Raw genomic sequence first — 23,775 nt, forward strand, 5'->3', positions numbered from 1 at the left:
AGGATCATAGAATTTTAGATCTGGAAAGCTCTCCCCAAACTCAAAATTTTACACTGTTATACATACCTTTCATAGAAAGTTGACCATATTTTGTCTTGAGGGGAAAAAAAAAGTTTTCTCCAATAAAATAAACTATAAAGAAGAGACTCAGGATGTTTCTACTCAGTGAAACTTCAGCCTACCTGAATTGTTGGCTTTTCCAGATCCTACCTTGACTCTGGATCTTCCCTTTACTTTCACTTAGAATGCTTTGTAAACTTTCCTAGGTGTCCTAAAGGTCTCACGGGCTTTCTCCGGTTTGGTAAATATTAAAGGCAACTCCTCTGGGAATGTCTAATTGCAAGATTGGAAATCTGCCTCTGTCCAAACAATGCCAAAATTCTGGTCCAAATAGGCGATTCTGTTCATAAGCAACAAAGTTAACATTTTTGTTTTGGCCCCACCAAGCATCGCCACATTAGACCAAGCCCCAGCTGCACCTGTAACCTCTTAGTATGGAAGGAGGTTGAAGGGTAGGGGTTCTAGGCTGGCAACACATACAGCTGGCACTATTTCCTGTCGCATGCATAGAAAGTAGAAAGCTGATATACATATATGATGCATTAATAATGTTGAATCATTACAGTGGGAACTGCAGTGTTCCAAAATAATAAATAACAAGCTAACCTAAGGAGAGTAGAATAATTCTGGCTTGCAATTGGCTAAATTCTACAGTCCTCCGTTGAACAGAAGTCTTATATTTGACTTGATCAAAGGCCACCATCCTCATCCCGACTAGTGTAAACCAGTTAAATCTCTGTTATTATTATTATTACTATTATTATTTGAGACGTTTTATCCTAGTAAAAAGTCCACCAAACTTGGAGTTAAAAGATTGGGTTTTAAGTCCCAGCTACTCAGGAGGTAGAGGTGGGTGGACTACTTGGGCCCAGGAGATTTTTTTTTTTTTTTGTCTTTTTTTTTTTTTTTTGAGACAGTCTTGCTCTGTTGCCAGGTGCAATCTCGGCTCACTGCAACCTCCACCTCCTGGGTTCAAGCAATTCTCCTGTCTTAGCTGAGACTACAGGCACGTGCCACCACGCCCAGCTAATTTTTGTATTTTTAGTAGAAACGGGGTTTCACCATGTTAGCCAGGATGGTCTCGATCTCCTGATCTCGTGATCTACCCGCCTCGGCCTCCCAAAGTGCTGGGGTTACAGGCATGAGCCACCACACCCATCCAGGCCCAGGAGTTTGGGTCTAGCCTGAGCAACAGAGAAAGACCCATCTTAAAAAAAAAAAAAAAGGATTAGGTGGTTATAGTCTCAAATTGGGGAATATTAACAAGTAGTAATGCCACGAATTGGATTATTGTAAGAAACCAAAGATGTGAAAATATGTAAAAAACCTTTGTAAATTTTAGTGTTTTATTATCAGTACTGGAAATAGCATTAATGTTTGCTTTCTAAACAGGAAAACAGTCTCTCCATTTCTCATATTTTTAGTTAAGAGGGCTTTTAAAATTTGCTGTCTTCTGTAATATCTATAATAATCCTGAAAAAATGCCAGAGAGAAGAGAAGAGAATTTGGTTCTGTATTCTGTTCTATGTGCTGGAGGTTTGGGGAGAAATAAGAATTTTTTTTGACTCTTGTCAATTGAAAATACATGTATATATATATATTTCAAAACCCAAACTAAGTCTGTGCAAAAAAGTAAACTCAGAGTTACTGGTTTCAAGGTTTGGCGTGCATGAGCTGTTTGGGATGCTTGTTAAAAAGGTAAATTCCTAGGCCCCAGCCTTTGAGATGCTGAGTTACTGATTCTCGATGGCACCTGGCGCCTGCCTTTTTGCAGGCACAGTATGTGATTCTGATGCAGACAGTCCCAGGACCACTATTAGCAACATTGTCTCCAGAATGTACCGACAGTTGTAGGAGTTGAGAGCAAAGGGAACTTGATGGTTTTCTTCCAGCAGAAAGAAAAGGATTCATGGCTTGGCTAGTGTTTTTGGGTACTGCATGACCTAAATGTTTTGAGCTAGGATGAGGTGGAGAGAAAAAAAAAAGAGGTCATTTCTAGGCACAGAAGATTGCCGGGGAGCTGACTCCATCTGGAACAGAGAATTAGGAAGCGGTTAGAGTTGGCATCATCATGAAAAATGGTTAGAGAAAAAACAAAAGGCGAGTGAAGGGATAGGAACGAAGTGAAGTGGTCCCAAGAGTCCAGGTGACATCTTCTGTGAAACTTACTCTGAAGCAACTGTTCTTTTATACTCCTTCAACCTGAGAGCACACATATCTTTCTCCATTTTATTTCAAGAACACTTGAAGAAATTGATGCAACTTTACCCCCATCATAGAAAGCCAATTGCACAACCAAGATAGAATTTTGGAATCAACAGGTATTTACAGGCACAGTATTTGCTATGGACGGGAGACGGTATTAAGTGCTACGTGTTTGCTCCGAGGGGTAGTCCTGGCAGTTCATGGTTGTGTGCCTCTCTCTCATTAACAATGTCTTAGACAAATCGAGTATGATACAGAGTGTAACAATACGACTGACACATTGGGGGCTGCTTCTTGAAATAGCACTTAAAAACTCTGGAGTTCTAACAGTGTTTGAGTATTTTCACTAAAACTTTTTATGCTTTAACTGTATAAAAAGCACAGTTCTGAACCCAAAGTGTGAACTTAGTGTCTTGATCTGCTGGAGAAACCTCAGATTGGCGTGTCTTGGGACATATATCAGCATCTCAAAACCAGTTTGCACTTGGGGACTTGCCTTCAAGGTAAACATATTTCCTTTTAATTAAGTGTGCCAGCTGATGAAGCAGCTATCCACAGACCAGGCAGGAGTCGAAGATGTGTACACTGTTAAAAGATGTCATCTTGTAAGCAGCTAAACATCTCCATCCGTGGAGAAGCCACCAGCCTGAGGCACTAAGTGAACATAATTAGAAATACATCTGGGTATTGGCCTCCTATCTGAAAAGGTCGCATGCACACCTTCCATTGGTACTGGTTATGTTCCATCATTATGTTCCATCCTTGCTCATCCGTCTCCCACTGGTTACCAGATGGCCATGATAATGTCGGTATCCTTAACAACTATCCTGTGCAATTCCCTGCAGCATGGTAAAGGCTTGAAATATTGAGTGTTTTCCCTTTGGAGAAGCAAGTGACATGTCTGGGAATTGCTTACAACTGCTCTGATGGGGTGGTTGCGGAGTGATGGCAAACTGGGTCACGGAGCCTAAATTCAGCCTGATGTACAGGTGGAGGCCACCAAAGCAGGGTGTTTGCCATTTCTCAAGCTTAAGATGAAGGAAGGCTTCATCCACACAGAATCTGGTGTTTACAAATGAGCACAAAATAGAGTACAAATAAGCACTAAGATCACTGTAAGAGGAAGCTTCGCTAAATTTGCTGAAATGTTCTCCTGAGTGAAGGTGGTTCTGATTGAAACTCTCTCGCAAGGATGCTTAGGGAGTCCTCCCAGCATGGTTCTCTGAGATGTGCCAAGTTACCAGATGGATTTGAGGAATATTAAAAGGGCGAGGGGGTATGGATGTGGGGAGGGCGGAAAAGGTGGGTGTATCAATCAAGTTGGGATAGATCATACGGCAATAACACATGACTCCCAAATCACCATTGCTTTAGAACAACAAATGTTTATGTTCTGCTTATGTTATATGTCTCTTTTGGATCAACCAGGGGTTCTGCTTCATGTTGTTTTTTATTCCAAGACCCAGACTAGCAGAGTTGCCACTATCTGGGCATTACAGATGGTCACAGCAAAGACAAAGAGAGATTGGGTCAGGGGCACACTGACTCTTAAAGCAATCACCCACTTCTGTCATATTTCATTGGCCAGGGAAAGTCACAAGGCCACTGGCCTCCAAGGGAGTGAAGCACATAGTCTTTCCACAGGCCCAAAAGGAGAACAGGAAATAGTTGCTAAACAGCACTCATGACCCCCAGAGCAGATGGTGATGCTATTTAGACCCATGGACATCTTCGGGGCCAGATGACCTTTGCAGAGACCCCAAACACTGAAAAGATTATACAGACGCTTCTCGATTTTGTATGCGGTTACATCCCAACAAACCCATTGTAAGCTGAAACTATCAATTCGAAAAGGCATTGAATACACCTAACCTACTGAACACATCGTTTTCCTAGCCTACCTTAAACGTGCTTGGAACATTTACCGTAACCTACAGTTGAGCAAAATCATCTGGCAACACAGAACACTGCAGAGTACCGGTGTTCACCCTCTTGATCCCATGGCTGACTGGGAGATGCCACCTGCTGCCCCTGCCCAGCCTTACAGGAGGGTATCCTACTGCATATCACCAGCCCAGGAAAGATGACAATTCAAAATTCAAAGTATGCTTTTTACTAAATGCATGTTGCTTTTGTACAACAATAAAGTCAAGGAATCTTACCCGGAAGCGTCATTCAGTTGAGGATCATCTGTATAATCCAATATAAGAGCAATTCCAAACTAGAAATGAATGTAAAGAAGCCCAGCAGAGTTCCGCCTTTCCTTATGGTGATGATGACTTTAATGCTTAAAAAATATGAAGATCTTTTTCCAAACAGTTTTTGGGTCCTGCTGCTTGCTGATGACACAGACATTGCTTACTGTGTCTAGAGGGCCAGCCTACTCTTTCTTTTCTCCACAAAGAGGGTCCACTGTGGGGGTAGCCTGAAGCATGTTCTGTGGGGCTGGATGGGTGAGCTGGGGCTGGGAGGATGCTGGCATCCCCCAGACTGTAACAAGCATGAGAGTCTTTTTAGTCCCAAACCAGAAGTGTTTATTGAAATGATACCATGGCCGTGAAAGTTCTTTGTCAGAGGGAAGAGGGTAATGGAAGTGTTTTCTCGTTTGTCTAGGGGAGGACGAGGAAGAAACGAACGTGATAGTTCTCAGCTACCCCCAGTACTGCCGGTACCGCTCGATGCTGAAACGCATCCAGGATAAGCCATCTTCCATTCTAACGGACCAGTTTGCATTGGCCCTGGGGGGCATTGCAGTGGTCAGCAGGAACCCTCAGATCCTGTACTGTCGGGATACCTTTGACCACCCGACTCTCATAGAAAACGAGAGTATATGCGATGAGTTTGGTGAGTCTTTTTTTTTTTCCTATCTGATACTTGTGCGTGTGTGCCTAGTTGTTTTCAGTTCTTGTGAAGAGCGGTGATGGGGAACGGGGCTCACTTTCACAAGCCCCATGTGCTACGCCACCCCTCCCATCCCCCAAATTATTGCGGCATAAGGCGTCATTGCCTGCTTCGCAGCCTCTGTTTACTATGAGTAAGAGATTATTTAGCATTTGTTGTTCAATGTAGAGTCTGAAGTTGCTTGGTCGACCTTGAAATTGGACTTTAGGACAGGAAGCTTTCATGTTAGTTCTTTCTCAAAAGGCTTTGTCTATTCAGATGCTTTTTGATTTAACCAGTCACTCTCTTTTCATTGTTATAAAGTACTGTAAAAATGCACCAACGGTAACCACTTCAGTACTAAACAGTGGATGTATAGATAGAAAGAAAGTAAACAACTTCAGTGCTGTATGGTGGATAGATAGATAACCACTTCAGCACTCTACAGTAGATAGACACATAGAGAGATGATAGATAGATAGATAATAGATCTCCATGTCCCTGAATTTTTTCATACACACACACGCAGACACACAAGACACACACACACACACACACACACACATACTGTGCCCGCCGAAAATGGATATGTGCACACACATCTTTATCTGCATCTCTGCCTCACTGACTGGTCATGTGTCTCTATAGACAGACGGGAAGGAGAAGAAGATATCACATCACCGGTTTGGGAAGCCTGATATGGTACAGTAGATGGCGAGATGCAAGCCAAGATAGTCGTTCTCTTACAGTATCATTTTCTCATCTGTTTGTTGAAAAGATTGGATCATATCAGTGGTTTTCAGCAGGCTAGGCATGGATGTCAGAATACCCTGGGAGAACCTTATCAAACTACACGTGTTCCTCTGAATTTCTATACTTAGAGGCGTGAACACCTATCACTCTCACCCTTCCCCTTCTCTAAAATCACTACCACAGAGTAACTGCTGGGATGGCTGAGCCCTGCTGAATCCCTCACGGCTACCTGGGTGGAGAAGAGCTTGAGATACCCTTAGCCTGGAGAGAGCATAGGGTCCCTTTGACCTGAAACGTTCCTTGATTCTGTTGGCCGACATTTTCCTGAGAATCCCTAGTTGACAGATTATCCAGATTCACGTTACTCTGCTTATCCTTTGCAGACCTTGGTATGGTTTCAGGAGTCCACTGTGGCCTCTTAAATTGGATTCTTCATGATTCCAACAGCCCTGGTGCTGCTGCTAGAGAAATGTTGCAAGTAGATATGTGAACAGAGTCAGGGTGAGAATGAGGAGATGGGATATGATGATCAAGAAGGAAGGGAAGAGAGAGAGGAAGGGGAACAAAATGATCTAAGTTCATTAGATTCAAAGGACCTTGACACTTTCTCCAACTCTATTCTGTAAGAGGGCAATAGTATTTGTACCAATTACTTTTTTCTTCTTCAAAGAAAGGTATTTATTGCCATATTTTTAAATTCAAATGTCCTTTGACTTCAAGTAGATAAATGTATGCAATACATTTTTTACAATGCCCTCTTTTCAGATGAGCATTTACAAATCTTCCCTTTTCAATACCTGTGTTTGAGATTTTTTTCCACATGCCGGACTCCCAAACCTCGCTTCCTACTTGCTGCTCAAGAAGTCTCTAAATTCCTGACACAGAATAAAACTGAAAGCATGTGTTCCCTCATTTAAGAGAATTCAAAATTAGAGTTTCACAATGTAATATGAGGAAAAAAATGTTTTGACCTTTTTGGCTAATTTAAGAGTTATTAGTCATTGAGTTTCAAAGCTGTTGCATCTAGTATTGGTAATAGAAAGAAGTTCCAATTTAACAGAGATCACAATGGTTGTTAAGAGTTACTAAATTAGTTATAAATGTTCTCACAAACACAAGCATCTGACTTGTGAATGTTTTCCTGAATTTTCTTCTGGTATAGCTAATTTTAATGCTGTTTTTCTTCTCCAGCCTCTTAAAGTGGAAGCTTTCTTTTGGAATAAAGGTACCTTTAGAGACCTTCTAGATGGCTAGTTTAATAATTAGAGTATTAGAATTTTTTTTAGTTGTTTGTACTTCAAATAGTTTGTACTTCTTAAAGTCTTTCATGTTACTAAGTGGACCAAAAAGCTTATTTTGAGCGGATTTGAGCAACTTCACCCACATCCCTCCCCACTGTCCCACTTTCAGTCACAATCTAAATTTCCAGAGAGTACCCTTTTAAATCTCCAACTGGTTGCATTTGAAATTGACATGGGTTAAAGTGTTTGTTAAAATGTGGCATTGAGTCTCTCCAACCAACTAACAGTTGGTGGAAGAACATAAATTTAATTAGTGACTAGCATTAAACAAATGTTCCTAATATTAAACACTGCCAGATGACTGAAACACTTCTGTCAGATTACCAAGAGTGCCAGGGGGCCCACAGATGAATTTTCTACACAGTATATATTCTGTACCACACGTTTGGTGACTTCAGTAATTGGTCAAATGTAATTTAGGTAACAGTATGCCTAGGCTGTAAAAATCAAATTTTATTGGCCATATCACCAGGTGGATGAATGGTAGAGCTGATGGCAAAGAGTTTATAGCATTTAGCAGCTACACCTTTGACACATGAAATTCATAAATTGCCGTGAAATACCTCCAAGGTCCTTCTCAAAAGGACATTGTCTGCTTCCCTATGATTGAATAATGTTTATTTTATTAACTAATATACTTTTTGCTTTCTTCTATTAAATGCGATTATGGAGTGGGGGTGAGAGGAGGTGTTCAAAAGATAAATAAAATTTGGTTCTTGCTAGTTTTGAGAATTTAAAATCTAATTGGGGAAGACAGGATTAACACACCTGAAAGGTTAACTAATGTTAAAAGAAAGTCAATGATTAAGTATTTGAAGTGTGTTGTTGCAGAAAGCAAGTGTGGTAGGAATTAGCAGTGGGCTGAGAGGTGAATAGAGATGGCAATCTTAGTGAGGGGGTCAGGGAAAACCTTCTGAAAAAGGCAGGATTTGATCTGGTTTTAAAAGATAGGGAGCAATTTAATAAATATGCATTTCTAATTTAAAAAAAACGATTGGAAATGTCTAGATTGTTTAAGACTCATGTTCTAACCTTCCATTTTGGGTAATGGCTGCCTTCACCCCCTGGATAAATTGTTGGTCTGTCTTAGATTTTTCTGCCCTTAGTTACTACCCTTTGGGTGGGCTTCATAAAAGGCCTGATGTCCTCTCTCCTTGTGGGGCACGCATGTGACTCAGTGACCAAGCCTGGCAAGAACCCAGGCTGTGACTTTGGAGCAGGGGCTGGCTTTCCATATTGGATAGGAATGAGTCTGAGTTTTGCTGTGTGCCGTAGAGCTTACCTGCATTCCCCCAATTCATCTCTGAAAATAGACTTTGCATTGTGGGATGACCTTGCCCAATTGTCCATACACCCACTCACCCCTCATCCCCACTGCTGTTTTAATGTTGTCCACTGAATAACAAGTTTAATTGAACAATAAAAGTAAGGCTTTTAAATCTACAATGAGTCCCTGTAAATAAATTCTCTGTGGAATTTTATGAAGCGATTTAATGAAAAGTTTGATTAAAAACTATTAAAGAAAAATAGAATAGATGAAATTTCATCATTTAGTCCAACATTACAGTAGTGTCATTTTGATTTTTATTTACATTGAGATATTCAGAATTGAGTAAATATATCCTGGTTTTAATTAACTATCCTCCTTACTTGGAAAAGGTTATTTTAGGCTTGAAGGGTTTTGATAGCATACCATCTGCTTTCTTCACTGTATTTTATTCAGGTCCCTTCCTTGCTTACAGAGCTGTGCAATGTCTAAACCTATGACATAAGCATAAATTGAATCGTATTAATGGTAGGTGATTGAAAAGCTTCAGTCTCTACATCCTGCTTGCATTCTTCCATCTTGTCAGTTACACTGCTCTTAAAGGCAATAAGCTCTTTACTTAGCACAAGAGAATTGACTATTTTTAAAACGAAAGCAACAGACTCCCCATTAAAGCATTATGAAAACTCATTGTATTGCACATGCAATTAGGAAATGAGCTTGTAATACCAATGAGGAGAAAGTGAGGTGAATGGCAATTTTTTCTTCATAAGAATCTTTATCCTGTACATAATTCCTGCCTCCACCGTCCTGTTAGAATAGCCTAACATCAAGCATTCACCAATGACCCCTACCTTGCTTTTACCTTTTTGAATGATTCCTCTTTTGTAAAATGCATGGTCATTTATATTGTGTTATTTTCCATGCCATAGAAAAACAAACACATACAAATATTTTTGTTGTTAGAACAATAAAATGTCCACCACTTTGTAATGCACAATGTTTACATTGATATCACACAGATTGATTTCACATGTGTGAAGTGTTGACAGCTAAATCCAAACAGAGGGACACTCAGTACAGTAGATAAATGGATAACTTTAAGGTACTGGCTTCCATCAAAGATATGTAAGGCAGCTCAATATACATAAACGAGATGAAATCAGTTATTCAAGGTGTGTGGGACTAAATGGATTAAGAAATGGTGACTTAAAAAAGTGATACGGTTTATTTTGGTCTGAGGTTTGAATTGCAAAGAAGCATAAGAAGTTGAGGTTGTGCTTTTAAGTCTTTTGGCAGAGGTGCGTGTGTGTGTGTGTATTGACCAGGGAATGGGTGTGTGTGTGTGTGTGCGTGTGTGCGTGTGTGTGTGTGTATGTCTTGACCAGGGAATGGGATGGGGTTATAGGAGAGATGTGGTAATTCACCTGGAAAGAAAAGAGATGAGTTGGCCTGCCATCAGGTGTTTGGTCCATGTGTAGACACCATGAGCTCTGATCTTCAGGGAGAAGGGGTTGGCTATGTTAATATGAAAATACACGTTCTGCTGGGGACCAAAACGGAGGGACAGCAGGATATAGTGAAACAGTGCTAAGCTTACAGGCAAATAGCCCAGGTTTAAATCAGGGCTCAACCATCTGATTCTCTATGCCTCTGGGCAAGTGACATAAGGTCCCTCACTTGCCCCATCTGTAAAATCGGGTAATAACAGCCAACTTGCCGGACACAGAATAAGTCTGTATTCACTTAATTTTAAAAAATCCTCTTGATGAATGAAGATTCTCTATGTTTCTATTAGTCTATGTCTTGGACAACTCATATTCATCCAAACTGATCTTGTTTTTCAATCGTGAAGGAACCCAATTCCCTAAGGCTCCTGGGGTCTTACTGTAATAGAACTTTAATGGAAAAGAAGAGTTTTCTACTTTTTACGATATGTTTTTAAAGAAGCTTTTCTATTTCTGTACTGAACTTTCTGGCCCTGTTTTTCCTGTGGAGTGAAATAATGACGTTATGGACAAAAGAAGAAAATGAAAAGGGGGAGAGCAGAAGAGATGAAGGGACAAAACCTTGAATTTTTTATGAAAGGAAAATCAGGATGTATAAAATTAATTTGAAACATAAAGGACGAGCTAGGCTCTGCCTCTTCCTTTCTAAACATCGCATGTTTTTCTGGAAATGAAAGGAAAGGCAGTTGTTTTGTTAAGGATCATGGGAATTTGTAAGTGAGTAAACATTTTTTTCCTTGCCAAAGTAGGTTTCACGGTCATAGTGGATTTCGATGATCAAATGGCTTTGTTCTTGGCCTCTGTCCACATTCATACTTTTGCTGCCTGCCTGAGGTACCCACCGATCTCCCAAATGATAAGAAGGCACACATTTTTCTTTCATTGACGCTAAGTGGAAAAGGACTTGTGCTTCTTGGATATTGCTCTTTATGCAGAAGGCCTTAGCCTTCAGAGATCTCACTTGGAGAACCGTTTTGTTTTGGAAATTTTCTAGAGGTTTTGCTTATTGTTAAAGAATGGTCTAACCAGGCCAGGCATGGTGGCTTGCACTTGTAATCCTAGCACTTTGGGAGACTGAGGTAGGTGGATCACCTGAGTTCAAGAGTTTAAGACCAGCCTAGCCAACATGATGAAACCTCGTCTCTACTAAAAATACAAAAATTGGCTATGTGCAGTGGCTCATACCTGTAATCCCAGCACTTTGGGAGGCCGAGGTGGGTGGATCACAAGGTGAGGGGTTCAAGACCAGCCTGGCCAAGATGGTGAAACCCAGTCTCTACTAAAAATACAAAAATTAGCTGGGTGTGGTGGCGGGTGCCTGTAATCCCAGCTACTTAGTAGGCTGAGGCAGAGAACTGCTTGAACCAGGGAGGTGGAGGTTGCAGTGAGCCAAGATCACACCACTGCACTCCAGCCTGGGTAACAGGGTGAGACTCTGTCTCAAAAAAATACAAAAATTAGAAAATTAGTTGGGTGTGGTGGCAGGTGCCTATAATCCCATCTCCTCTGGGGGCTGAAGCAGGAGACTCTCTTGAACCCTTGAGGCAGAGGTTGCAGTGAGCCAAGATCGAGCCATTGCACTCCAACCTGGGCAACAGAGCAAAAAACTCCGTCTCAAACAAACAAACAACAACAAAAGAATGGTCTAACCAAGTCACTCTTGTTGTTTTCTCCTTGTTGGATGTGCTACCAAAGTGAAAACAAAGAGAACATTAACATCATCATACTGCATAGTAACCCAAACCCAACTCCGTGCTATAGAGTTGTAATGGATGTGCTCTGCGATACATGTAATGATTAACAGATGTCTTAGCTTCCAAGACAGTAAGACAAAAGTAGAGCGAGAGAGAAGGCCTTCTTGGACAGAGGCCTCAGAAGCTAGAATACCATTTCTCTTGGGTAAAGAATTTATATGTTGCTACTGTAAATTAATTTACAGAGTCATAATATGTAGAATGGCTAAGATTAGTGGATTTCTTTTCTATTTTTGGAACTTGAAAGGAGATTTAAAAATAACTCTGGACACCTTTTGTAGCTGAGTGGGCTCAATGGGTTCTTAAAAACTATTTGGACTCATGGGTACAATAAACTTTTGTTCACCCCATAAGAAACGATTTGTGTCTATGTTGACTAATATTTCACCTAGCGTTTCATCTAGAAAAGAGAGAAAGTTATATCCCATTACATTAACAACATCAACATATTTCTCTCTAGGGTGAAATAGACATTGTTCTCAATTAAACACACATACATAGTACAGGAAAGAACCAGGTCATTGAAAAATCACAAGCAAAAGTGCAGGTCTGGGGTAGCGGTGGCAGAGAGAGATTCAGACATAAGTCTATGCTCAGTTGACTTAAGCAACCCTTTTGATAAATGAAGATTCTTTGTAATCCCCTTTATTCTTTCCTGCCAGGGAACTAGATTGATCTAAGTTTCTTGGACTGTAGTTAAGGCTGTCCGGAGATGATTAGAGCCTATTACAGTGTCTGACATGATATGCCCTCATTCATTCATTCATTTAAACAGTGTATATTACATACCTGTTACGTGTGAGGTGCTGTTCTGGTCTATGAGCGCAACAGTTGTGAACAAGACAGAAAATTTCCCACTTTTATAGCATATGGAAAGGGAAGTGACAAAATGTGAGATAACTCTGAAGGATTCTTGTGAAGATTAAATGAGCTAATGAGTAAAAGCGCTTAGATGGTCCACGTCAGTACTGTTTAAGTACTCATTGTTAACCGACTCTTCTTGTACCTCTTACAGTACCCAACACAACCTCAACCACGTATTGAATCTGTAGTGGTTCCTCAGAAAACACCCACAAAATTATTTCTTATCAATACAGACTGCTGGGGAAAATGGAGTCTCATTTGCTATTAAAAATCATTCAGCATCGCTTATTCCAGAAATACTTGTTTGTTTGTCCCTGTGCATGGAAGGCATATCCCCAGATATCACAGATCTGGCTCCTTCCCATTATTTGGGTCTTGGCTCAAATGTCTCCTCCCCAGAGAAGTCTTCTCTGACCATCCCTCTGCCACAAGCCCGGCTCTATCCCATCACCCAGTGTGTCATTATCTTTCTGTAACTCATCATTATCTGAAATTAACTCCTATATTTGTTTCTTTACATGTTTACAGTCTGTCCCACCCTGCCCCCCCAACACACACACACACATACTGCCACATAAGCTCTTTATAAATGTATATAGGGATTTTGTGTCTTGTTCACGGCCATGTGTGCAGAGAGCAGAACAGTACTCAGCACACAGTAAATGTGTAATAAATGTTGGTTACGTGAATGGATGGATATGTTTATATTGCGTGTCAGTGTCATTGCTATCTCCTGTTTCACAGGTAAGGACACTGAAGCACAGCAACATTTCATGGCTAGTAATTGGCAAAATCAGCATCTGTGCTCAGTGTCTTTCTCTTTTCACCTTTACACTAGGCTGCCTCTCAACCCAGACCCTGCTCAGAAAGAGCTCTCAGGCTTCCTGAGATCAGGTGGGTGGAAAACAGATAACTGATCACTAGCTTTCTAGATGATGAATGAACAGTAGATTTTGTAGGATTTAAATAGAGAGATTGGCGTGTTGGGGAGTGGTTAGGAGAGGAATAATCACAAGAATTCAAAAATCTGAAACCCATTGGCTTGGAATCAAGAAACCCTGGTGCCAGCCACCAATACCCTTCATCTCTGTTATGCCAGCCTCCTTGCCTCAGCCCTTGCTGTCCTTATGACACTCCAGCCAGAGCAGTCATTTCTCTGCTCAGACCTCCGGTGGCTTCCCATCTCATCAGAGAAACAGGAATGAAGATAGGGCTCTTTAAGTGCCCAAACTATTTAGAAGTTGAAGGGGGCAGATAGTGAACTGCTGTGTGTTCTCATGGACTCTGTAAGACATGGGGTTTCCATGCTGACAGGACTTTCATTATACACCTCTCCGTAATTTTCTGCTTAGAATGCATTGGCTTTCCCAACTTGGCATTCTTCTTTAATGAAAAAATTATAGGTCTAATTTCAAAAAATGAAATGTATGCAAGCTTTCCTGCTTCTGTCACTTTTTTATTTCTGTAGCACATAAATCATTTCCCTTTTTAAAATTAAATTTCACTTGCCATGATTTGGTAATGGGTTTTCAAAGGAGGCAGAGTAGCCAAGCTCTTGGCACAAGAGCCAGCTGTTCTGCCTGCTCAGGAAATCTTCTCATTGCTGGCTGGCGTGGGCCTTGATTCCATCATCTGGGCTTTATGCTCCCTTAGGAAGTTGCCTAGAAATTCTCTCACTAAGAATCTCTTCTTAGAATGGCTGTTTTGGCTCTCCAGTTGCCATCTTGGAGGACAAAGGAACACACTGGGTTTGGGCAGAAGAAGATTGGTGCATCCTGATGCTCCTTGGGTGCTTATACATTCATTCATTGGGCACCAACTATGGTTAAGGCAGAACTCCAAGCATTGTTAGGATGCTAGTGCCTGCTCTCTAGACAACTGAAAAATCAAGTTGTCTGAGATAAGACTTGGAGCAATAAGCCGTTACAAATGTTCTTTGTAATCCTCTTAACAATCTTGCATTTTACCCATGACCGACCTCAGAGAGGTTAAACAGCTTCTGAAGGGTCACAGACCTGGCATGTTGCTGAAGTAGGGGTTAGCAAAGCAAACCCCCACATGCCCCCAGGTCTACTGACCCCAAGGGGCATGCTTTTCTGCTACAAATGCAAGAAGCCTGGAGCTCAGTCAGAAGTTATTTTGAAGTTTAAAGGAGAGGACATCTGCCAAAGCTTTGTCCATGGGAAAGTTTGCCATATAACAGACACTGCAAGGCAGCTGGCTAAGGGCTAAGTGAGGAGGTCAAACCGTAGGTGCCAGTGGAGTTAAAAGTTGCATAAAAGAGGGCCCTAATGTCAGAGAAAGCCTCTTAGGGGAAGTGGATCTTCAACTGGACCTTGAAGGACTCAAAAAGGAGGAAGTTATTTCAGGTGAGGAGGTGGAAAATACTCTGGACTTTGAAGCTCAAAGAAAGTGATTGTTTCCTCTGCCATTTTTAGCTTTCTGCGCAGACAAAAAGCAGCCTCCACAAGGAAAAACTCTTTTTCTTTTCCTAGAAGATGTTACATTCCCCCAAGGGAGCAAGTACTGTGAGTCCTCTCATAGACCCCCATCATAGTTAGAACCCAGGGGAAGTTTCTTGGAAGAAAAGTCAACGTGTCTCTTATTAAACTGGATCTTTCCCTTGGGCCTATGAGAAGGAAAAGGAGGGAGGCGCCAATTTTGCAGCAGAGGTAAAGGAGTGAGGGCCCTGCTTGGTTTCCTGGCCGCTTAATGGGCTGCTTCTAGGCTAAAAGAGTCGCTTCAGAATAATCATCTTTAGCATTTTGTGTCTTGTCCCTTATGTGTTATTCAGCACTTTTCCAAAGATGTTTTCCCTCCTCTGTCTGTTATTAAAGTTAATGGCTTCAGTTGCATTTCTCTTGACTAGACTCTAAGCTCCTTGCGGGGTAAGAATCAGCATGTTTGTTGAAATGATATAAAAACACTGCTAGATCCCAGAAGGCTTCAAATCTCCATCATCTTATCTCTTATCCTAGGTAAGTATTTCGTGGCCTCGGTCTTTCCGCTTTAACTCCTTGCCAGTTGATTTCATTCTCAAGGCAGAGTGTCAAACTCCAAGGAACTGGGTTTTTCCTCAGTATTTTTTTATCTTTTCAAACCAAATAGACAAGTTCGTAATTTGACCAGTGTCTTTGGCTAGAGATTGTTCATTTGCTATGATGCTTAAAAGACCTTTGTAGTCTGCACAATCTAGAAGGGTGCTCTTTCTAAGAAAGACCAGGAGCATACTTAAGTCAGGACAAATGGTAGCCTGTATCCAGAGGTCACCAACAACCTTCCCAACGTGGGGAGACGGAGTCTTACTCTGTCACCCAGGCTGGAGTGCAATAGCGCTATCTCGGCTCACTGCAACTTCCACATCCCGGGTTCAAGTGATTCTCCTGCCTCAGCCCCCTGAGTAGCTGGAGTAGCTGGGACTACAGGTATGTGCCACCATGCCCGGCTAAGTTTTTGTATTTTTTAGTAGAGATGGGGTTTCACCGTGTTGCCCAGGCTGGTCACGAACTCCTGTGCTCAGGCAACCCGCCCACCTCAGCCTCCCAAAGCACTAGGATTACAGGCGTGAGCCACCGCGCCCAGGCGCTTTCCAACTTCTAACACAGATACCAGAATTCACTGTTGCCAATCAAGAAACAGTGGCTGGTTGCTTGATAGCATACAGGGTGTTGTCAGGTTTCTAATTAAATGTGGCTCTATGGGTCAGAAACATAATATAGACCACAGTTCAGGCCAGAATCATGTCAGAAAGTGTTAAGTAAAAAAGGCTTGACCGGGCACAGTGGCTCATGCCTGTAATCCCAGCACTTTGGGAGGCCAAGGCGGGCAGATCACAAGGTCAGGAGATTGAGACCATCCTGGCTAACATGGTGAAACCCCGTCTCTACTAAAAATACAAAAAAATTAGCTGGGCGTGGTGGCACGCGCCTGTAGTCCCAGCTACTTGGAAGGCTGAGGCAAGACAATCACTTGAACCTAGGAGGTAGAGGTTGCAGTGAGCTAAGATTGCACCACTGCTCTCCAGCCTGGGTGACAGAGCAAGACTCTGTCTCAAAAAAAAAAAAAAAAAAAAAGGCTTAGCCAGTGTAACATTCTTATATGGAAGACTACTTGGATGGTACTGATACCCCAAGGATCCTTTATGGATCACTGGCTTACTGCATGGGATTTCTAGTTGAGGCATTCTCTTGGGAGAATTGCATAGAAGATCCTAGATAGGCAAGTTCACAACACACAGGGCTCAGCAGGACACTTTCCTCCTCTCAGTCCCAGGCATGAATATTACATCTTTGAAGTAGGAGATCACATCTTTTAACAAGGGTATCACACACAGCACCAGAAACATTACTTTATCAAGGAGCTGAGTCCCGCTTCATTTCCGGGACATACCCCTTCAGAAAGACAATGGATATTGATACTAGTTAGTTCTTTTGAGTGTTGTCTTTACCGTGGCACAGATGCAGACACCATGCTCTACAGAATGCAATTTATCCATAGCTGTTGACAGAGGAAATTGGAATGTGTCTGGACTAAAACAAAGCCAGGGAGTTAACTTATGGAGGCCCCAGGAAGTTGCCTTGCAGACCCTTGGTGCCAGCGTCACCTACGTGAGCTGAGGAGGTGACCTCAGAGACATGGAGAGTTTGGGCCTGCCACTCCCAACCCTGGTAACTGCTCATCCCACCCTCGGTCTTGTCATAAGAGGAATGTCTTGCATATGCAAGAAGACACCTCATACTTTTCAGAGCACCTCCACCTAGTTTGGCCTCTGCCAACTCTGTAGAACTGGGAGAACTAGTGTCATTGACCCCACCGGGCAGTTGAAGAAGCTGGTCAGGTGAGTCAGTGGCTACACGTTAGCACAGTAGTGAATGAAGCTAAGTGGAAACCACAGCTAGACTCGGGCGCCAGCTACTCAGCCTTTGCTCTTAATGCCATCCCCCGAAATGTGGCCGAGAGCTGAAGGGCATGGCATCACAGCCCTTTATCACATCACAGCTGCGATATTATATACAGCAAACCATAATTAACCAGAATCTTCCATTAACCAGATGCTCCCCCTCTTCATCCCTTAGTAGCATAATTCAAGAAGGAAAAAAAAAAGAAATAGTAGAAACAGCTTATATGTTTTTCAAAATATTTTACTCATTATGAAGTTATTTCCATTATGAAAAGTACAAGAATAATAATAATAATAATTGCCAGTCTTCTGTGAGCATGTGCCATATGTCAGGCCTTATGCTAAGCCCTTTTGCATATATTATCTTGCTTCATCGTTACAGCATTCCTATAAGGAAGCCCGAGTTAACCATCACTTCACAGGGGAGGAAACAGCAGCTAAGAAAAGTGAAACGATTTCAGCACTTTGAGAGGCCGAAATGGGCAGATCACTTGATCTCAGGAGTTTGAGACCAGCCTGGGCAACATCCCTTTTCTACAAAACAAAACAAAAATTAGCCAAATGTGGTGGCATGTGCCTGTAGTCCCAGCTACTCAGGAGGCTGAGGTGGGAGGATCATTTGAGCCTGGGATGCCCAGGTTGCCAAGATCACGCCACTGTACTCCAGCCTCCGAAGTAGCTGGGCAGCAGAGTAAGACCCTGTCTCTGTTAAAAAACAAAGAAAATTTAAATAAGGCAAAGTTACAAAGCTAGTAAGTGGTCAAGCTGGATTCCAGTTCAGATCTGTCTGGCTTCAAAGTCGGTATGCTTATCTACTCTGCGGCCTCCCTAAACGTCGTCCACCATCTGATCAATGTTATCGATTTCCCTCCAGTCTTTTTCCAAAGCACTTTCATTTACTTGGGAACATTTATTTATGCAATTTTATATATTCAATTTCTAGTTATTATAAAGCAAACATCACCCATATTCTTATAAACATTTTATGAACTCCATTTTAATGATTGCTTAATATTACATAGAACGAATTTATCACAGCTTACATAATCCCTTTTTATTAGAAGTTTAGATTGTTTCCTGTAGTTTTGTTTTGTTGCTGTTATGTACAATATATAATTATAACAAACATCTCTATACATAAAAGCATCAGCACTTGATAGATTCTAGGAATCCCTTATTGCTCAGATGGTTTTCCTTCTAAGCAATAGCAGAGAAATCAGATAATCAGAGCCTGCTGTGGACATAGGTATTTTCTGAGAGCCAGTGCTCAGAATGAAGATCCAGGGCTCCAAAGCACCACAGGAAAAACTTTCTTCAGTGAATATTGGGCACAAGCAAGAAAGTGAGCTCAGACGGTGATTTTCACATCTGCATCAATTTCCTGAAGCACTTACAAAAAATTGGATTCTTGGGGTCTGCCTCAGACCTTCAGAATTTGAGTGGGTAATATCATATAACCAATGTTTTTTTAATAGACAAAAATTGTACATGTCTATAATGTACAATGTGTTGTTTTGAAATATGTATACACTGTGGAAGGGCTAAATTGACCTAATTAGCACATGCATTACCTCACATACTTAACATTTTTTTTTGTAAGGAGAATACTTAAAATCTATTTTCTTAGCAATTTTTAAGAATACATCATTAACTGTAGTCACCATGTTGTATAAGAGATCTCTTACTTCTCTTATGTAACTGAAATTATACATCCTTTGACCAACATCTCCTCAACTCCCCCAATTCCTGGTAACCAGCATTCTACTCTCTACGAGTTCAACTTTTTTAAATGCTATGTGTAAGTGAGATCTTGAAGTATTCGTCTTTCTGTGACTCGCTTACTTCACTCCATATAATGCCCTCCAGGTTCTTTTGTGTTGTTGTAAATGGTGGCAGAATTTTCTTAAGGCTAGATAGTATTCCATTGGGTATATCTACCACATTTTATTTTTATTTATTTATTTTTTTGAGACAGAGTCTGTCTCTGTCGCCTAAACTGGAGTGCAGTGGCACAATCTCAGCTCACTGCAACCTCTGCCTCCCGGGTTCAAGTGATTCTCTAGCCTCAGCCTCCCGAGTAGCTGGGATTACAGGTGCACACCACCACACCTGGCTAATTTTTTGTATTTTTAATAGAGATGGGGTTTCACCATGTTAGCCAGGATGGTCTTGATCTCCTGACCTCATACCACATCTTGTTTTATAATTTTTACAGATATCTAATAATACATATTTATGGCATACATGTGATACTTTAATATTTACATGTTGTAATGATACTTTGATCCTTAGATATTAATAATCAAATAGGGTAATTGGGGTGTCTATTATGTCAAGCATTTACCGTTTCTTGATAAACCTTATTTTAAAATCTCTTCATCCTTTGATGAAAACTTATGTTGACTCACAGCCTTGGCTATTGTGAATAGTGCTTCAGTGAACATGGGAGTGCAGATATCTCTTTGGCATATTGATTTCCTTTCCTTTGGCTATATACCCAAAGTGGGATTGCTGGATCATATGGTAATTCTATTTTTAATTTTTTGAGGAACCTCCATGCTGTTTCCCATAATGGCTGTACTAATTTACATTCCCTTGTTAACCAATATTTTAATCACACTTTATGCACTCTTAAGATTGAGGCTCAATACTGAAGGAATGCCTAAAGTTGAAGTTGGTTGCAATGGTAATGGAGAATGGAAGTTGACAAAGCAGTTGTTACCACCAACTTCTCCTTCCATAATTGCTTCTGTTCGAATGTGATGGAGGAACTGTTGAGCTGGTGCTGACAGGAGACAGGGTGTGGTGAGCAGTAGTGGCTGGAGGTAGGGGGTATGTTCCTTGGGCAGTTACAGACTCGCATAAAAGGTTTTGCTAGTAAAAGTGCAAAGCCCTGACTTTGGAGGTATATATACCCTGTATGCTATTAACTACCAATTAATTAAGAAAAAGCACAGTGGACTAGAAAGGGCATTTGGGAGTCAGGAGAACTATGTTCTGAATATGACCCTCATCCCAAATAGGGAGCTCTGGGACTCCACATCTTATATGTGAAATGGAACGTCAGACCGGTTTTTGCACTCTTTTGGATCTCACGTCCCTTTCAGAATCTGATGAAAGCTTCTCATAAAAAGTGCATGCAAACATAATAAAAATAATAATGGCTTTGAACGATGTTATTAGCAAAAATTGACAGGTCAGGCAAATACAGAACATTCTGCATATATTTTCCAGGATTCGTAGAGTATATGAAACCTCAAATTAAGAACTCCTGGACTGGGTGATCTCTAAGAACCTTTCTGTTCTCACATAGTTGCATTCCATCCATGAAATGAAAAAGGTGTTTCCAATGATTCTCTGTAAACTTTACACTTCATTAATTAGGACCACTCATTTCCTTAGAATTTTAATTAACAAAAATATAATAATGACAGTAGATCATACCTTTTAATGAGAGCATACCATGTATCAGGCACTGTTATGTGCCTATAATCTGTGTGCCTAAGAGATAACCACTTATTGAAGCATTAATAGGATACATACTTCAGTGAAAAGTTCATTGAAGCCAACATGTTCTAAAATTTATTGAGCATCTACTATATACATTATCTCTTTGATTTTCACAATGATACTTTGAGGTAGGGATTGTGACCTTCACTGGTTTTGCAGATGAGAAAACTGAAGCTCAGAGCTTTTCAAGGAAGTCATCAAACACAGCTACTTAAGTGGAGCTGGGATTCAAACCCTACTCTGTGAGCTTCAAAGCAGTGCTCTTATAGGTTGTCTTGTGCTTCTTTTTAGTAGCCTGTTAACTGTTCTAATTCATTTAAATGATGAGATTATGAGAATCTGACTTGTGCTCACTGGGACTTTTGTCAAATACATACAGCAATGCTCCTATGGGGGAAACAGGGTACACTCTTCAAATTTACTTACATAGTCTTTGCTTTTCCACCCCTAAATGGTGTGAGTTTTTTTGTTTTTGTTTTTTTTTAATGAGACAGAGTCTCGCACTGTTACACAGGTTGGAGTGCAGTGGCGATATCTCCGCTCACTGCGACCTCTGCCTCCCAGGTTCAAGCGATTCTCCCGTCTCAGCCTCCTGAGTAGCTAGGATTACAGGTGCCCGCCACCACCCCAGCTAATTTTTGTATTTTCAGTAGAAAGGGGGTTTCGCCATGGTGGCCAGGCTGGTCTCAAACTCCTGACCTCAGGTGATCCACCCACCTTGGCCTCCCAAAGTGCTGGGATTATAGGTGTGAGCCATTGCACCCAACTTACCAGTGTGAATTTAAACATGATTATTCATCTCAGCCTTTTCTGCCTTATGTGGAACACTTGCCATAGGTGAATTGTTCCTCTGGGGAGATTCAGAGGATGACAGAGTTTCTGCCTTTAGGAGATTCAGCACTGGGGCTGAGGTTCCATCACTGTGCATAGCTAGCTCTATTCTCATAGGTCAGTAGACTGCTGTTTGCAGTCTACTGTCCACAGGACAAACACAATCCACTAGCCATATCCAGCCCTCAGTCTGTTACACAGTTTTATTGGCACACTGCCACACTCATGTGCTTACGTCTTATCTATGTGTGCTTTTGTGCCACGACAGCCGACTTGAGTATGGCTCACAAAGCTGAAAATACTGACATTCTGACCATGTACAGAAAAGTGTTTTGACCTCTGAAATGGACCAATGAGATTCATCAAATTTAAGACATCATTTCTGGCCAGGCACAGTGGCTCACACCTGTAATCCCAGTACTTTGGAAGACTGAAGGTCAGGAGATCGAGACCATCTTGACTGACACGGTGGAATCCTGACTTGACTAAAATTACAAAAAATTAGCCAAGCGTGGTGGCATGTGCCTATAGTCCCAGCTACCCTGGAGACTGAGGCAGGAGAATCACATGAACCCGAGAGGCAGAGGTGGTAGTGAGCCGAGATTGCCCCACTGCATTCCAGCCTGGGCAACAGAGTAAGACTACATCTCAAAAAGAAAAAAAAAGTAAGACATCATTTCTAAGACACATCATTTTTAAATGTGCCATACTGCCTATACAATAAAAAGCATTGCTGATTAACAACTGTAAAATGCCATCAATTGAGATGCCACCAATTCTGTAGATATTGAAACGTGAAGAAAGGGTGCATCTTACAATCCAAATTCAATACTTCTCAAAATGATGTTTGAGGGGCATTAAAATAAAACCCTGAAAATATGGATTGTCTTAAAGACAATTTTACCCTGCCCATAAGTCAACCAGTCTGTTGTTCCCCATGAAACCTATAATAACAGACCATGTGATGGGACCCAGTGAATTAGAAAAGCCCTGGCTTCTTGGCATCTGTCTTCCCAAAGACCGTTGCTAATAATGAGTGGAAGAAATATTTTGGCATTGTACTCTGATACTATTTTCAACTCCTGTTAGTATAAATATTTGGGGTGTTTCAATACAGTGGGTTGTGTGGCAGTAAAATTGTTAGTTCTTGTATCTTAGGGCTGGAATATTTGAACATTTTAAGAACAGCCTGTTCTTAAAATGTGTTATGAGGCTATGTACAAAAGGCTTTGTAGTAGTTTGGAATGGGAAGCTTCTCAGATGTTGCTTATGGTCAGATTCTTACTAGTCTGAAAAATATGCTAATTATATACAAGCCTCTGAGCAGAGAGAATGAACTCAATATTACAGTTTTAAACTTCCTCAAAACAAAATCAGGACACTACGTAAGGGGAAGTAGTGATTAATGCATAAACAGTATGTGCCTCGTATGTGTACACAAATTGTCCATTATGTCCACATACGTTCGTATGCTCACATAAACTGCCCAGAGAGCAAACGTATTTGAAAAAATAAGTCATGGTTTTGGGAGGCCAAGGTGGTTGGATCACCTGAAATCAGGAGTTCAAGACCAGCCTGGCCAACATGGTGAAACGCCCTCTCTACTAAAAATGCAAATATCAGCCAGGCGTGGTGGTGCACCCCTGTAATCCCAGCTACTCAGGAGGTTGAGGCGGGAGAATTGCTTGAACCTGGGAGGCGGAGGCTGCAGTGAGCCGAGATCGCGCCACTGTACTACAGCCTGGGCAACAGAGCGAGACCCTGTCTCAAAAAAAAATAAATCATGGTATTTTCTTTTCTGGTTTTTTTTCTTCAAAAATAGAAATTTAGGAATTCTGACTCAGGCCACATATTATTTGGCTAATTCAGCTGCAGAGTAAGTTATTAATGACCCCCAGATGTTGTTTATAGTGATCGGAAATTTTCGGTTGTGAAATAATAT

General features: G+C 41.3%; 1 protein-coding gene across 2 annotated transcripts in view; it reads left to right on the top strand.

Annotated features, from left to right (window-relative positions):
* Nucleotides 1-23,775, top strand: part of ARID5B (AT-rich interaction domain 5B) — a 195,082-nt gene that overhangs the window by 93,723 nt on the left and 77,584 nt on the right. The window contains exon 4 of one of the 2 annotated variants that reach the window (XM_021675771.2): nucleotides 4,879-5,109. The exons of the other annotated variant lie outside the window; for it this stretch is intronic. Within the exon in view, the coding sequence (XP_021531446.2) occupies nucleotides 4,879-5,109 (231 nt within the window). The remainder of the gene's footprint in view (nucleotides 1-4,878; nucleotides 5,110-23,775) is intronic. 2 annotated transcript variants of the gene reach the window in all.

The sequence above is a fragment of the Aotus nancymaae genome, unplaced genomic scaffold (assembly GCF_030222135.1).
Source record: "Aotus nancymaae isolate 86718 unplaced genomic scaffold, 86718_ANA_hifiasm-v0.15.2.pri h1tg000010l, whole genome shotgun sequence".
Lineage (NCBI taxonomy): Eukaryota > Metazoa > Chordata > Mammalia > Primates > Aotidae > Aotus > Aotus nancymaae.